This window comes from Dermacentor silvarum, chromosome 5, assembly GCF_013339745.2.
Source record: "Dermacentor silvarum isolate Dsil-2018 chromosome 5, BIME_Dsil_1.4, whole genome shotgun sequence".
NCBI lineage: Eukaryota > Metazoa > Arthropoda > Arachnida > Ixodida > Ixodidae > Dermacentor > Dermacentor silvarum.
In genome coordinates this window covers 65,077,948-65,092,461 of record NC_051158.1, presented here as the reverse complement: position 1 = coordinate 65,092,461, position 14,514 = coordinate 65,077,948, and the positions used below count along the sequence as shown (strand labels likewise).

The following is a 14,514-nucleotide window of genomic DNA, read 5'->3' as shown; positions in this document are numbered from 1 at the left end:
ATTGATCGCTAATGCATGGGTTGTATGTCTGCTTTCCTTACAAGTCTAAGAATCCGGGACATCGACTACTGCGGCGCAGACGACTTGTAGATGATGCGGGCGGCGTAACTCTATTAAAAGTTTTTTTCTAGGTTTTTCCTAGGTCTTGTGGCGCGAAACATTTCGTAAAAAGAGGACAGAAGAAAGGAGACAATGAAGCGCCAAGCATTATTTAAAAATCGATTGCCGAGCAATGCCTCATTTTTCGCAAATTGCACTTTAGGCAATTGTGGCCACGCCCCGCTCCACCATAACCTTCGCAGTGCATGTTATTGAAGGAGGAGCGGAAGCACCGTGAAGGGCGTGTTTGATTGCCAGTAACTCCGCTTCTGCTGAACGTATTGAAATGCTTTTTATGGCAAGCTATTTCTGAAATAGCCTATTTAACTTCAAATAGATTTCTCCACTTCGATAAAAAAGTCGCAGTTTCGCCTGATAGGTGTAGCATTGATTGTGATAGCTAGTTAGTAGAGAGCTATGCAAAGTAAGAATGATAGTTTTATGAGCTGTATGAACTTGTAAGCAGCAGCGAGCGAACTGCCATTTTATTTATTTATTTTTTTAAGAACTCTCAATGCCATTGCGGCGTTACAGAGGGGAGCGGGCCGGGTTACACGTTCAAAATGGCAGTCTTAAATGATGCATGCTTAGGGTTGCTGGCGATGGAGGCGGGGAGGTGATTCCATTCGGATGATGTCTTCGGCACGTAGGAGTGGAAGTACATGTTGGTCTGGCAGAACGGCACTTGAACTTTGAAGTTATGGTCGACGCGGGGTGAACGGTAACAAGGTGGCAAGAACAATGTGCGTTTCAGTTCAGGATTCGTAAATATTTTATGAAAGAGACATAAGCGGGCCTGCTTCCTTCTAATAGAAAGGTTAGGGAGGCCTTGAGAATTTTCCATAGAAGTGATATACTTCGTGCTAGAAGTGATTTGGAATTTTTATCAAAGTGATACACTTCGCGCTGTCTCTCACTTCAACGCAAACTAAATGTCGAAAGCACAGTGCATACGAAGCTACCGGCACTCTGCGCAGTTTGTTAATATCGCAGATCGCTTTGAAGATGAGGCCTGTGGGGCTGCGCCCTTTGTCCACGTCGAAGGTCGCTTTCAAGATATGGCGCCCGCGCGGCCGCACCGTAAGCAGCAGCCGCCGGGGTAGAACGCCCCCCTCCCCTCCTTCGCCTCACCCCCCCCCCCCCGTGCCTCGCGCGCGAAAGACGGCGCTCTTCCGTCTCGCCTTTCTCCTTCGCGCGCGCGATATTGAGCCGTGATCGTCAGCTGACTCTCGCAAGCTCCCACTCCCACATAAGCGTACGGCGCGCAGCGACGATTTTACCGTGTTTGGACTGTATACGGAACTTTACGGCGACTGCTGAAATGCGCTTGGAGTGCCCATATAATTGATAAAATTGGTTCAGGGCCCCCCTTTAAGAACCGCATGTGGTCCATATTAATCCGGTGTCCTCACACCGGCGTGCGTAATAATCGTACCGTGGTTTTGGCACGCAAAACTCCACGAATAAAGAAGATATTAGCCGCGCGCCGTATGCTGTATGTGCGAGTGAAAGCGAGCGAGAGTGAGCCGGGATCTCGCGCACGAGAGGGGAGTAAGGCGGGGTGGAAGCGCGCCGTATTCCGTCGCACGCAAGGCTCCGGGGGGGGGGGGGGGGGGGGGGAGAGAGGGGTGCGTGTGCTACACCGTGACTCCGGTGTCCGCGCGCGCACGCCCGGGCCGCTCTATCTTGAAAACCATCTGCGACGGAGACGGAGTCCGCCGCGCGCTGTGTTTTTTCGGCTTAGTTCGCGTTGATGCAAGAGGCAGCACGAAAGTCAATTCGCTCGCTGGTGCTGCAGCGCCTCCTCACTCCAACGTTTTGACAGCGAGTTTCCGTGGTCATCGAGTGAGATGTGTTCATGTTTGCTTGTGCGCGCGTGACACCATGCTTGTTAATTCAGTTAGAATGCCTATGTATACAAGTTTACATGGTCGATAAAACTACTATCCTTCCTTCGTGTAGCTTTCCACTAATTTGCTATCGCAATCGATGCTTCACCTTTCGGGCGAAGTTGCGACTTGTTTAATTGTTTAGGCGTTAGGAAGAGTTCGCATCCCAAAATACGAGTATGTGTCCTTGGTCATCTGCCAAACAGTTACTTGCACACATGACGAACTGCTATGTTTCGTTAAGGAACAGCCGACGTTTCGGGACGGCTAAGGTGGCTCGTGTCAAAGTGACGAATGTGCTTTGACATGCTTTCGCTTCACCTCAGTATAAACCTGTATTAAGGTGAAATATACTGATTGGACAAAGGCGAGCTTGGCACGTAAGGTTACCGCCCCAGTGACGGTCGTCAAAACGTCATCCGGAACAGAAACTGAACCCAACCATACAAGCTACTACTTCGCTGCGGATGAGAACCTTAACATCGTCGTTGCTCTTGCTTCTCGGACTATAAAATTTGAACAAGCGTTTACTCTTTTTCCCATTCAGAAAGCAGCAATTTCTCATCGTAGACAGGACCAGGTAATGTCAGTCTCAAAAGTCGTTTGTTTGTGCAAGGAGTATATATTACTAACGGGCATTCGGTGTCCCCCAAATCTAGAGTACCTGACCCTACCCAACCACAGTGAACACTAATCTTCTTAAAATGTGTGGCTAATTGCCAATTAGGTCGTTCTAGCTTGACTTTATTCTGCTTTCTGCTCGTGAATCTTTGAAAGTCTGATATGCTTTCCATGATGAAAGAGCACCCGAGGCGCGTAGCTGACTTGTGCATGACGTCGACATTATCTCGTGAACGTGCAGAGCAACAGCCGCAGTCTGTTTACACTTTCCCGCAAGACCGGCGCGGCAGTCAATTGAAATCTTCGGCTGTTAAGCTGAACAAAAGAACCCGATGCGCGTGCTGCTTCAGGCAAGTTCTATAATGAATTTATGGCTTGTTGCTGCTTAGATTATAGTTTGAGGAACGCATGGCCCGCTGATTTGAAACCGCATGCAATCGCCACCTCCTCGATTTCGTAGACGCGGGCTTTCTGTAAAGATGAGGCTTCCCTCGACGTTACCGCTGCAAGTGAATGCGTCTGAGCCTCGCAGTTCGAATAATCATATCATTATGAACACGGACACGCCGTTTTATGCCATGACGAGCATCGCGCCAACCTCGCGCGGAGATTTTCAACTTGCTGACGGAGTCGCGCTCTCCCTCTCTTAACCATCACCTCCAAGACTGCGCGCCGCCCGATATCGGAGGCAACACCCCAACAAATGCCAGAATGACTGCTTGGTGGCGCCTTTCAAAAGCCGACGGTGGATCTGTCTAACGATGCGCCATATGTCTATATACGACACAAGAAAACAAGGCATGGGCGACCCGTATTGTCCGTGTCTTTTTTTTTTTCTTCTAATATCTATACGCGAGTATCCCGCAATCATATGCACTATAATCTGGTACCAACGTGTAAAGCTTTAATTTTTCCAACACATGTTGCAGACCAACGCTCAAACAAATTTCAGACGAAGAGTCCACGCAAACACGGAATAGAGAGTATCTCTGCAGGCGACAGCGGAGAAGACATCGATCAGGCATCATTCACGGTTGCCAATTACGGGAGAAAGAGATGGGGGGGGGGGGGGGGGGGGTCAATTTCAAACCAACAACTGGCAGCAGCCTGTGGAAAATGCACCTGACTTTTTTTTTACTTAGATGGCTGTAGCGTTAGCAGAAGAAAACATTCACAGTCATGCCGCTTGAACAAGTACGGCAGTATCAGGCCGAAATTGCCTACGCTGCCCGCCACCTATTACCTTCTCGCCTTCTTCTTGTCAGCTGATATAGCACCAACACCTCTTGCCTTTACTCGTATTCGTGACGTATATGAGAATCTAAGATGGTCCTGTCGAGCACTCGTATCATCATCATCAGCAGCAGCAGCAGCAGCCTATATTTATGTCCACTAAAGGACGAAGGCCTCTCCCTGCGATCTCCAATTACCCCTGTCTTGCACTAGATGATTCCGACTTACGCCTGCAAATTTCCTAACTTCATCACCCCTAATAAAGTTTCTCATCCAGCCATCGATCACCCCACCTAGTTTTCTGCCATCCTCGACTGCGCTTCCCTTCTCTTGGTATCCATTCTCTAACTCTAATGGTCCACCGGTTATCCATCCTACGCATTACATGGCCTGCCCAGCTCCATTTTCCCATCTTAAGGTCAACTAGAATATCAGCTATCCCCATTTGCTCTCTGATCCACACCACTCTCTTCCCGTCTCTTAACGTTAGGCCTAACATTTTTTGTTCCGTCGCTTTTTGTGCGGTCCTTAACTTGTTCTCGAGCTTCTGTGTTAATCTCCAAGTTTCTGCCCCATATGTTATATGTTAGCACCGGTAGAATGCAATGATTGTACACTTTTCTTTTCAACGACAGTGATAAGCTCCCAGTCAGGCTTTGGTAATGCCGGCTGTATGCATTCCACCCCAATTTTATCGTTCTGTAAAAACCTCCTCATGATCAGGGTCCCAAGTGAGTAATTGGCCTAGATAAACGTACTCCTTTACAGACTATAGAGGCTGACTGGCCATCCTGAATTCCTACTCCAGCAAAGTGTTCCCGGAATGAAACGGCATCATCGTTTCTAAGAAAGCATGTCCTAACTTACTATTTATCACACATGTTAAGAGCGCGATAACTTCTACGGGAAAGGGCACATCACATCTCGGCAGGAGCTACAGCTCTACAACACCCATCGCATTGCTGTTGTGCTTTTGACAAAGAACGCCCAATCGAATGCCCCGATGTTGCCGACTTAGGGATTCGTTGCACTGCACAACGGTGTGCTCTGAATCTAATCGTGCTCATGGCCATGGTGATGGCTTGGAAAGGCTGTCTTCCAGCCAGTCTGGTCGCTGATAAAACCTGGATGTTGAGCACCTCCGCGTGGCGCTGTGGCCTATGTACCCGCCTTGAAAAGAACAGCTCGGCGGTGAATACAAGCAAGGAGAGGCAGCAGCTGACGACGTAGACAAGGCCGTAGTCTGTTAAGGGCATGTCGAACGGAACATGGTTGATAGTGCTATGCCATGAAAATTTCTTTTTCATACTCTCCTCCATCAGCCCCGACTCTTCCAGCGCCAACAGTAGCCGTCGCTGCTGGTACCTGCAACGAAAAAATGAACGTGTACGCATGGTGGAACTGGATAAGCATCTCCGCTGTTATTACGATTTGTTCGTAGTATATTTATATTCTTTTACAGATGGCTGTTTTATTTTAGAGTTACACAATATTCAAGAACCCCTTGGGCCACGTAGCGCAATTATGCACCTTGAGCTGGGCTACTATAAAAGCCGTACTAGATTTGCACTAGAAATCAATATGCATAATTGGCAAATTACCAAACAAACTCATTGATTTTCATATAATTATACTATTCAGCACGTATTGCAATTTACTGAATGTATAGCCTGTGAGTTCGCAAGGCATACATTTGGAAGAGGTTCTAAGGATGACACCAGTTTCAAGATATGCATTCAAAAATTTGCGACGAAGTACATTGGTGATCTAGTCATTCTTGAGCTTTATTGCATGTGTAGAAAGCTACTTTGTTCAAAATGTCAGTGGAACAAGGGTGCCTTTTTAATGCAAGTTTGACGGTGCTTATGTCAAGCCTAGTGCTATTTTCGAAATTTGTTTACAGTTAAACGCTTCCACCATTGTCTCTGCGTTTTCGCTTCGCTTCTTTGCAAACTTTATGAGTTGCCGCTCTTTCGTTGCTGCAATTGACGAAGAGATTTCCGAGAATCTTCCTGGCGCGCAGCCGTCATGTCGGCTTACGTCAATGAAATGTGGGAGCGAGTCAGGTGACAAAGACAGCGAGGCCACCCAGTTGTACTCGGACAGCTACGACTCCTGGGACGATGAGTTCAAGCTTGCCATGAGCCGAACGGCAAAAAGAAGACGGCTGCGGGCGTGATCGCCGGCAAGTGTTTCAACCGTGACGGATATACCACAGCGCTGACCGCACGCTGTGTTCTTCTAGTCCGTTGACCCTACGACCACTTTGCGGCTCCTGAACAGGCATCTTCTCTCTTTTTCACTTGACGGAATATTTAAGTTAGTGTTTCTTGAAACTGACGACATGAGCCCAACTCATGAGTGATTTTGTGAACTAACAGAGCTAATTAATCAGTAACATTGTTGAACCCCTGTCGCTTTGGAGACTTCACACTGTCCAGTGGCCAGTGCTTTCTCGCTGCGCGCTGAGTCTTCTAGCGAAAACGTTGAAAGGGCATTTTCAAAGTTGATAATCATCAATCGAAAGGAACGTGGTTCCATCAGTGGCAGCAACCTCGTAAAGTATGATTGCGTCTATTACAAAAAGCTTTAAGCTTGTAATACGCACAAACTTAGGTGTTTTGTATTCAAGTATTTGTGCTTGTGTGTATATGTGATTGAGCGTTCAAACCTTCTAGACAACAAAAATACGCTTCGTGTGTTCTGATGTTTTCGTATTCAAGTATCATTTCATCTAATATTTTGGGGTATTGAGAATAATGCAAAATATCACTTTGAATTTCGGAGAATTGGGGATTAACGAGAAATAAATTTCGATAAACTCCGAATTTCCGCCAGAAAATAAACTCCGAAAAACACCTACCGAATTTCAAGAAAAAAGTTGTAGTGGCTTAGCTCGGCTATGCCAGGATATACGTAGCGTTAGCAAAGGTTCAGCTGATTATTCTTAGCTTTCCTGGTTGTCTCCTACGCTCAACCGCTAATTGCCAGGCAACTACTTCGGGATCCGATGAGTCAAGCTTCTCCGTTCCTCTGCGCTGTTGAGCAGCATTTGTGCTCTCCTTCTCCATGGCTATAGGGAACCTACAATCGTCGGGCGGCGCCACCAGCGCGCTGCTATCCGCGCCACCAACGCAGGCGTCCCCAATCACGCAGGCGCTCCACCGGGAAACGAAACTTTGCCACCGTGTGTCAGCGCCCTTCGAGCCCTACTTTCCGTGGTTGCTTCCGACTGTGCTTGCGACATTTGAACTGTTATCAACGTTGCACCGCAACTGCATTTGCTCGCGAACGTTTTCACTCGGCAGCACCCGGAGAGAGACGCAAGTTACCCGCGATGTCGCGGGTTCTGCATTGCGGTTTCAAGCCGGTCCACGGCCTCGACGAGTATTTTCGGCCATCGCTACTGCGGAAAGGACGCCGCTTGCTGGACAATAACCATGTGTTCGGTGTCCGGGAGGTTGACGGGTCTGAGATTTCTGCAAAATGTCTGTCGGAGCAAAGCAAGCACGTATACCAAGTGGACCTCAAAGTAAGTAAACAAAACGATGTCGCCTAAGTATGCTTTTGTGCATGTGCGATATAACAAGGCTCGAGAAATGCATTAGCCGACTGTTTCCGGCGTTCAATGCTTGTTACGGCCCCGACTTCACTTTTCTTTGTTTTTATTTGGTCTCGCATTATGATTCAGCTGCCTGTTCTTCTGATTCCGATTCGCAGCTGACGACTGAGCCCCGCACAATCGAAAGTGGCAAATGCACGTGCCGCTACGGCAGCCTGGGTAACTGCAAGCACTGTGCTGCAGTTGCTTTCTATTTGAATGAATTTGATCATGCGTCCTGCACAAGTGCACCACAGGCATGGGGAAAGCCACGAGGGAAGCCGCAGCTAAATGATAAGGCCAGCATTGAAGAATTGTTTGGAAGTACGATGCATTTGGTTGTATTGCTGTTGCATAGTATGTGCATAGTACGTACGTCAGCCTTCTCTTCTCTCTTCTGTCCCCTCTGGTGGCCTTGCGCTGTTAACGTACCTTATAGTACGTGTGCTGCTAATTTTGACTACAGCACTGATTGCATGAAACATCTGTTATCTCATGTCATCCTTATCACTATAGTGCTCTGTTAATGCATCTTTTCTCAGGCTATCACCTTCATAGCTGTCACTTTTTTATGTGGTTCTGTGCTAAGCACACTGATTAGCTATTGCTTAATATGCAATGAATTTTGTCATTCTTGCTCCCAGACTACAAGAGCCCCTTTGTAGGAAACAAACAGCCTGCAGAGCTGTCCCCATTTTATGCATTGAAGCACTTCCCGGGCATTGTATCGCCATTTACGGAAGCACTGCAAGAGATGGCGAGGAGTGAGGCAGACTTAATCAGCATTGAAGCAGAACAAGAAGCCAGGCGGGTTTCACAGCTCGAAAAAATTATCCAGCTGCTTCCAGCACCTTGCAACGCCTTGCATGTGCTGCAGATATCAGGCACCTACCCGAAGCTAAGTGTAGCAGCAAAGGATTACGTACAACTCATGACGCAAGAGCAGAAGGAGTTTTATCAGACAAATATTGTCTGTGAGTCACTGTCAGACCTATGTGTGGCCACCATGGGCCAGTCAAGCTGTCTAAGGTATGGAAACATCAGTGACAGAGGACATTGTTGCTCTTTACATGTACTCTTCATTCTTCTGATATTGGGTATGTTAACTCTAATTTAGGTGGCACAAAGAAAAGAAGTTTCGCATAAGCAGTACCACTAGCCACACAATACTCCATGCCCGACGGAGCCCTGAGGAGGTTGCCAGGGCCATCCTGAACTCAAGGCCATTTTCTACAGAGGCCACGGCCTATGGTGTGTATAAAGTACAAGGTTTTTCTAGTGGAATACACAGCACTTAAAAACAATCACAGAACAGAAACCATGTACATGTAGTTGCAAATGGTTGTCGACCTCTTTCATTCTTGTTTTAGTGATGTGTATTCTAATTGTACAATGCCAAGTTTAAAGCTATTTTTTTTATTTCTTCAACAACAGGACTCCGTACAGAACCCCTGGCTCGAATGGAGTTTGAGCGTCAACTAGGTGTTGAAGTTGTGGAGGTGAGATCAAACTTTAGTCTGGTGTTCAGTGCTCTACAATGAACACTTGAGAGAGACAAAACCTTCAAAGCCAAAAAAAAAACTAAAGCACTACCCTTTTGGGCGGCATAAACTTCAACATGGGGACAGATGTTTTAATATGATGAAACTTGCACTAAACTGTGGAGGGGATACTGTACAGACTAGCATTATTGGTCATTATGGATGCCTGTGACAAGCTACGACAATCACTGAGTGCTTGTAGTGCCTGGCAGTGAGGTAATTGTAACTTTTTCAGATGGGTTTGCTCATACACCCGGATCAGCCTTGGCTGTGTGGCAGCCCTGATGGCATGTTCTGCCTGTCTGGGGAAACATGCCTTTTGGAAATCAAGTGTCCCCACAAGTGTAAAGAAGCAGACATGTTCGACAGCTCGGGAGAGAGCATCCTAGACTACATCCAGGGAACAGGCAGCAACCGAAGACTGAAGACAACGCACAGATATTTCACTCAAGTACAGATATTACTGTACTTGTTGAATGTACAAAAGTGCTACTTTTTTGTATATTCCAGCAGGCAAAATGTCATTATTGAAGTCAGTAGGGATGATACCTTTCTTTACGAGAGCATCCCAGCCCTTGAAAGATTTTATTTTACTTACCTTCTGCCTGCTGCAGCTGCAGCGAAATAAAGCATGTGCTCACTGAGATTTGTTTGTACTACTATACTTCGTGCGCAAAACACAATGAAAAAAAAAGCATTTCACATTTCTCACTTTTATTGCACAACCGAAGAAAATGCCTATATCCTAAAGGTACATAGTGGTATATGGTATTGACAATCTTAGAAAAAAAATTAAGAGTTAACATGTCATTTGTTCACTAGTTCTGCTGCTTCATGTGTGCACAACACTGAAAGCAGTCACACCTAGAAACATAAGTTGGCAAGTTAATGCAGCATTTGAGAAGCTGCACTAGAAGGGCATGCTTTTCGCAAATATTAAGCTAAACAAATTTCCTGATGAAGTCATCAAATTTGTAGGCACAAGTTGGAATCAGCTAGCGCAAAACAGGGGTAATTGGAGGTCACAGGGCCTTCGTCCTGCAGTGGACATAAAAATAGACTGATGATGATGACGACGATGAAGCTAAACAATAAGCTGCTGCTTGCTGGAACAGTTATTATTCTGAACTAAAGCTAGCGCATCCAAAGCAGGTTGAAATGCAATCGCATTCGGAGGCAATAGGACAGACTTCAAAACAGTAAGTGCCTAATGGCAATGACATCAAATACCAAAAATATCATGCAAAACAGGATTGCATAATATAAAAGTGGAAAACATAAGAGTAAGTCACATGTACACAAAATTCACTGACAAGTAAAGGCAGGTGACTACGCAGAACTCGCAAATGTTCCCAGTACAGTACCTTTTTTTCTTCTCTACATCAAACAGCTCAACCCAGTCCCTTAAGTTTATACACACAAAAAACAAAAACAGGCTCTTTTTCCACTGTACAGCATCACACATCTATTTTCAACGCTCCAGAACATGCTCGGTTCACCTATTTCAAGCTCAAGTAAGTGACACAATGCAACACGAGACAGAAGTTTGTTAATGGAACATCATAGATGACCTAAGCTGCATGGAAATGGCACCAACAGTGTGCAAAAATTGGTCAATGCCTGTGTGCTCTGCGATATCAGTGCACTGTAAAGAACCGCAATGAAATAAGAACTAATCCGGAGCCCACCATTACGGTGTTTCTCAATGACCACGTCCAATTTCGAAACAATAAAATGCAAATAGCTCAAACAAATAATGCAAAGTGAGTATCCATGGCAGATGAGATCCTTGGCAACACAGAGCAAAATAAGAAAGCTATGAAGGCCTCAGTCCACTAGCTAATGTTTCGGCAAGAGCACTTGTCGAAACCCCCGGCCAGCCTAGACGAAGACAAGTCCTATTATCGAAATGGTGCCTAGCGCACTGATGCTCCCCCATCATTCATTCATTTCATTTTGTGTAATCCAGAGTGAGGCAAAGTCGATTGTTCATGATGCAGACACGACAAATGACTGTTGTTGTTCTTTGCGCTTAATTATTGGGAGCTGGAGGTTTGCTAGCACACAGCAGACATGAAAGACATCCGTCATGCATGGGATAAGCTCAGTTGGTACTTTGTTGTTCAAGACATTATATATTTTAATCCTCTGAATCATTCGTTCGACATGTATCCGCACTTGAGCGATATTGTAAGTGTCCCTAACCTCCTCTGGCGTAAACTGAGAGGCATGGAGAAATGGAGGCATAACAAGAACAGCATTCTGGTTTCCTAAAACTGTCTGGATGCCTGGAAATCCCTTATCGGCAAGAACTGTATCCCCAGGTTGAACACGATCGAGGAAACCAGAATCAACTGTAATGTGGGCATCAGACAGTCTACCACCATAGGCTTTTGAACAAAAACAAATCATTCCTCCTGGTGTTACAGCCACTAAAAACTTCAGCGTATATGCGCCTTTGTAATTTGAGTACAAGACTCGTTCTTGTTGCACAGTTGGTGGCTGCTCTGTACGTATTTCTGTGCAGTCAATAATCATAGTGCAGCTAGGATAATGCATCTTAAAGCTGTCTGGCATTGTGGCCTGAATCACTCTTGGTGGGGGGCGAAAAATCCATTGTTTAGTTGCCACCGCGAGCGTTTTGAGAACACTCTTGAAATGCCTTGATGCCGACGTTTCGCTTACCGAGAAGAGAATAGCCAGTGATGAGTAGCTGATTCCAAGCTTTAACTTCAAAAGAAACAAAAGAAGCCTATTCTCAGCAGTGACGTCACATTTTCGTTCTGAAGGTGGAAGCATGCTCAGAAGCATTGCAAACACTTCTTTGCTGACACTGCACAGGTCTTGCAATGCATTTGCAGATTTAGCGATGCTGTCGTAGCCGGAGAAGTAGCTGGTTCTGTGGTCAGAGCCACTATGCCTGCTACTGACCTCTGGCTTGTGTTGCACACTGTTGTCGCATGTCTCAAGATGTGTCACTTGAGTTGATGTCCCTGACTCACTAATGAAGCACATGAACACCGAGAAATTCTTGCTTGACACGCTTCTTTCTTCAGTTTGTGTTTCCTGCGTGAAATTGCAGTAAGAAAGAATAAATACATCCATGTTGGGTTACAGTGGCAGCCTCATTTTTATCAGTCATAACACAAAACTTTATCGATGATAAACAAACATTTCAAACTAGCCGATCCAGAAAAATGCTGTCACATATTGTGCATCAAGTGCTGCACTGAAAAAATGAGAAGGGAATGAGCAATAAGAGTACAACACTGCTAACTTGCTGCCTATGCTACACAGGGAGGCGTAACTGAGCATGGTATAAGAGCGAAGAACATATTTAGCTGTACAATTTCAGGCATTCAACTTCAGTTTCCGAAATTTTCAGGAGCTTACCACAGATTTTACTGCAGTGCAAAGCTCAGCAGCGACAGTGGACAGTAGATCCAAGCCCTCTGTCGAGCTCCGCTCGTACAACAGGTCTGTACTAGTTGCTAGATCAACTGTGGTAAGGCTGCTGGTACCAATGGCTCCTGTCTCAGCTGTGTAGGGAGAAGCTGGTCCAGGGGAATCAGCTGATGCAGGAGTAGCCAGTGATGCAGATGACCCAGAGTGCCGCTGCTTCCACCTGCACATTTAACAGAAGCTTGGATGTCACTGCTTTTTGTAAACACACAAGGATTTTGTTTTGGGCACATCTACATGCATGCATTCACATTTACTTGTAGAGACAACTGCATCATGGCAAAGCTAAATGGGAAAAGATGTAACATATTGAAGAGTCCCAGCTTTTGATGCAAACAAGCCCAAGTAGCACATCAGAGAGAAGCTTACCTATTAAATCTAGCCAGCTGAGCAGTAGATGAAGTGGACCTCTTCTTGTACACGGTCGGGAATATTGTTGGTACATAACCTGGGTGGCTTTCAATTGTGCTTTTCTCGCCATTCACAAAATGTTTGGAACACACCCTCGAATCTCGATTAGGCTGCCAGCTAGAGGAGTCCTCAAAACTGAAATGAGTAAAACATGAGTAATTACCATCCATCTGATGCAACAGGTGTAGCAGTGTCAATCAATGAAAGGTTCATGATTAAAACAGCTGGACAACACGCTGCACTTTAAAAATTATTTGTCTAAGTATTACTAACCTCACACACTTAATACACACTGTTTTCTCCCCTGCTTGAGCGCCGCAACAAATTTTCGTCATTTTTAATGTGCAGTAGATTATGCACTAATACAACATGAATGAATGAATGAATGAATGAATGAACCTTTATTTGAAGAAGTGACTTGGCAGTCGAGGTGGTAGGGTCCCTTATTCCAGGAATAAATAACATTAATGAACAGCGCAATGTGGTCAGCGGACAGGAAACGCTCATGATAGCACAGGACCCTTGGCGTTTCTTGTCCGCCGGCGTCAACCACGACAACGCCGCGAAGATTATGTAACATCGAAATAAAATAAAACACGACCATAACGGAGGGCGGCTTCCGGTGAACATGAAGTTTCTCATTCCTTGCAATGAACACGGCTACGAGTAGTTTCATCGTCATTCTCAAAAAACAAATGCCACAAGTCGGGAGAGAACAGTGCGTCGCAAACTAGTTCCAAATATCGTATTGCATGTCATTTATTTCGTCAGAACGATTTCCGTAATTTTAAACCAAAAGTATGCAAGAATATTATCAACCTACAAACCGCGAAACATTGATCAAACAATAAACTGTGACATTACGCGACCGCCTCGTAAAAACTACCGGTTCACTGTTACCCGATTGCTGCTAACTGAAAAATGAACCTCGTCCTTGGCTGCTTTGGTAACGTGCAGCGATTTCTGTTTACAAATATGAATTCACTTACTTGACTCGTCGCACGGCGATAATCCATTTTTGCCTTCGTGACTTCTCCCAAGGCTTTGACGGAAAACTGTACAGCCTCACGCCTGGTGTCCCTTCGCGACTGTGGCAGTCTTTGACAGAGCAGTACCTGCGCCCACTTTTCTTCTTCACAGGGGTGCGACCACACGGTTCTGATGACGCCATCGGATCTTAAACTAGAGAAAACAGGCGCAGGTATTTCGGACGCGAAAGGCAAAAGCTCAAAAAGACCACGCTGTACCCGCGCTGAGCAATGGCAGCGAAGAAAGGCCCATGCGCGCGAACGCCTTCAAGCTTCTTGCTGGGGTCGCCAGATGGCGCACCCTGTTCTTCAAACTGCATTGCAGGGTGCCACACTGGCAAGCGCCAGTCAGAAGCGCAGCGGCTCCAGTGCAGTGTCAGACGGCGACTGCACAGCGAGCGCGCGCCGGCGCCTGTGCGTCTACCACGGCTACGACGTCACTCCTCTGGAATGCGCAGACCGGCGGCGGTGTGTCGCGCGCGGCGGCGGCGGAGTGCGCGAGAGGTGCCGGCTCCGGTGGCTCCGGTGCGCAAGCCGTGTGACATCACTGATCCTTGCGCATGCGCAGCACGGCTCTTGATGTGCCGCGCGAAACGGGCTTGGCTAGGCCAGTGTAGCTAACGCTACAA

General features: G+C 46.3%; 2 protein-coding genes across 4 annotated transcripts; one reads left to right on the top strand and one right to left on the bottom strand.

The window, feature by feature from the left end:
• The first annotated feature begins 7,021 nt into the window (after positions 1-7,021).
• LOC125945822 (uncharacterized) lies at positions 7,022-9,834 on the top strand. Of its 2 annotated transcripts, none has more exons than XM_049668124.1 (4): positions 7,022-7,374; positions 8,561-8,694; positions 8,878-8,942; positions 9,220-9,834. In XM_049668124.1, the coding sequence occupies exons 1-4, from the start codon at positions 7,283-7,285 to the stop codon at positions 9,610-9,612; spliced, it is 684 nt and encodes a 227-aa protein (XP_049524081.1). In that variant the 5' UTR covers positions 7,022-7,282; the 3' UTR covers positions 9,613-9,834. The 2 variants fall into 2 exon arrangements, with proteins under 2 accessions (XP_049524081.1, XP_049524080.1); XM_049668123.1 differs by lacking the exon at positions 7,022-7,374 and adding an exon at positions 7,892-8,472.
• A 34-nt stretch (positions 9,835-9,868) lies between these two features.
• Positions 9,869-14,138, bottom strand: LOC119452428 (peroxynitrite isomerase THAP4). Of its 2 annotated transcripts, XM_037714588.2 has the most exons (4): positions 13,847-14,138; positions 12,816-12,992; positions 12,378-12,609; positions 9,869-12,050 (listed from the first exon to the last, which is right to left on the bottom strand). In XM_037714588.2, exons 1-4 carry the CDS (start codon positions 14,026-14,028, stop codon positions 10,974-10,976), a joined length of 1,668 nt encoding a protein of 555 aa, XP_037570516.1. In that variant the 5' UTR covers positions 14,029-14,138; the 3' UTR covers positions 9,869-10,973. The 2 variants fall into 2 exon arrangements, with proteins under 2 accessions (XP_037570516.1, XP_049524078.1); XM_049668121.1 differs by lacking the exon at positions 9,869-12,050 and having other exon boundaries at positions 12,201-12,609.
• Between the last annotated feature and the right edge of the window lie 376 nt (positions 14,139-14,514).

Excerpts from the sequence above, each read along its gene's own strand:
- LOC125945822 (XM_049668123.1), top strand. The coding sequence starts at position 8,198 with ATGGCGAGGAGTGAGGCAGACTTAATCAGCATTGAAGCAGAACAAGAA. Across the intron at positions 8,473-8,560 it reads GGCCAGTCAAGCTGTCTAAG|GTGGCACAAAGAAAAGAAGT; the intron begins GTATGGAAACAT and ends ACTCTAATTTAG. Across the intron at positions 8,695-8,877 it reads TACAGAGGCCACGGCCTATG|GACTCCGTACAGAACCCCTG; the intron begins GTGTGTATAAAG and ends CTTCAACAACAG.
- LOC119452428 (XM_037714588.2), bottom strand. The coding sequence starts at position 14,028 with ATGGCGTCATCAGAACCGTGTGGTCGCACCCCTGTGAAGAAGAAAAGT. Across the intron at positions 12,610-12,815 it reads CAGCTGGCTAGATTTAATAG|GTGGAAGCAGCGGCACTCTG; the intron begins GTAAGCTTCTCT and ends TTAAATGTGCAG. Across the intron at positions 12,051-12,377 it reads GCACTGCAGTAAAATCTGTG|GAAACACAAACTGAAGAAAG; the intron begins GTAAGCTCCTGA and ends AATTTCACGCAG.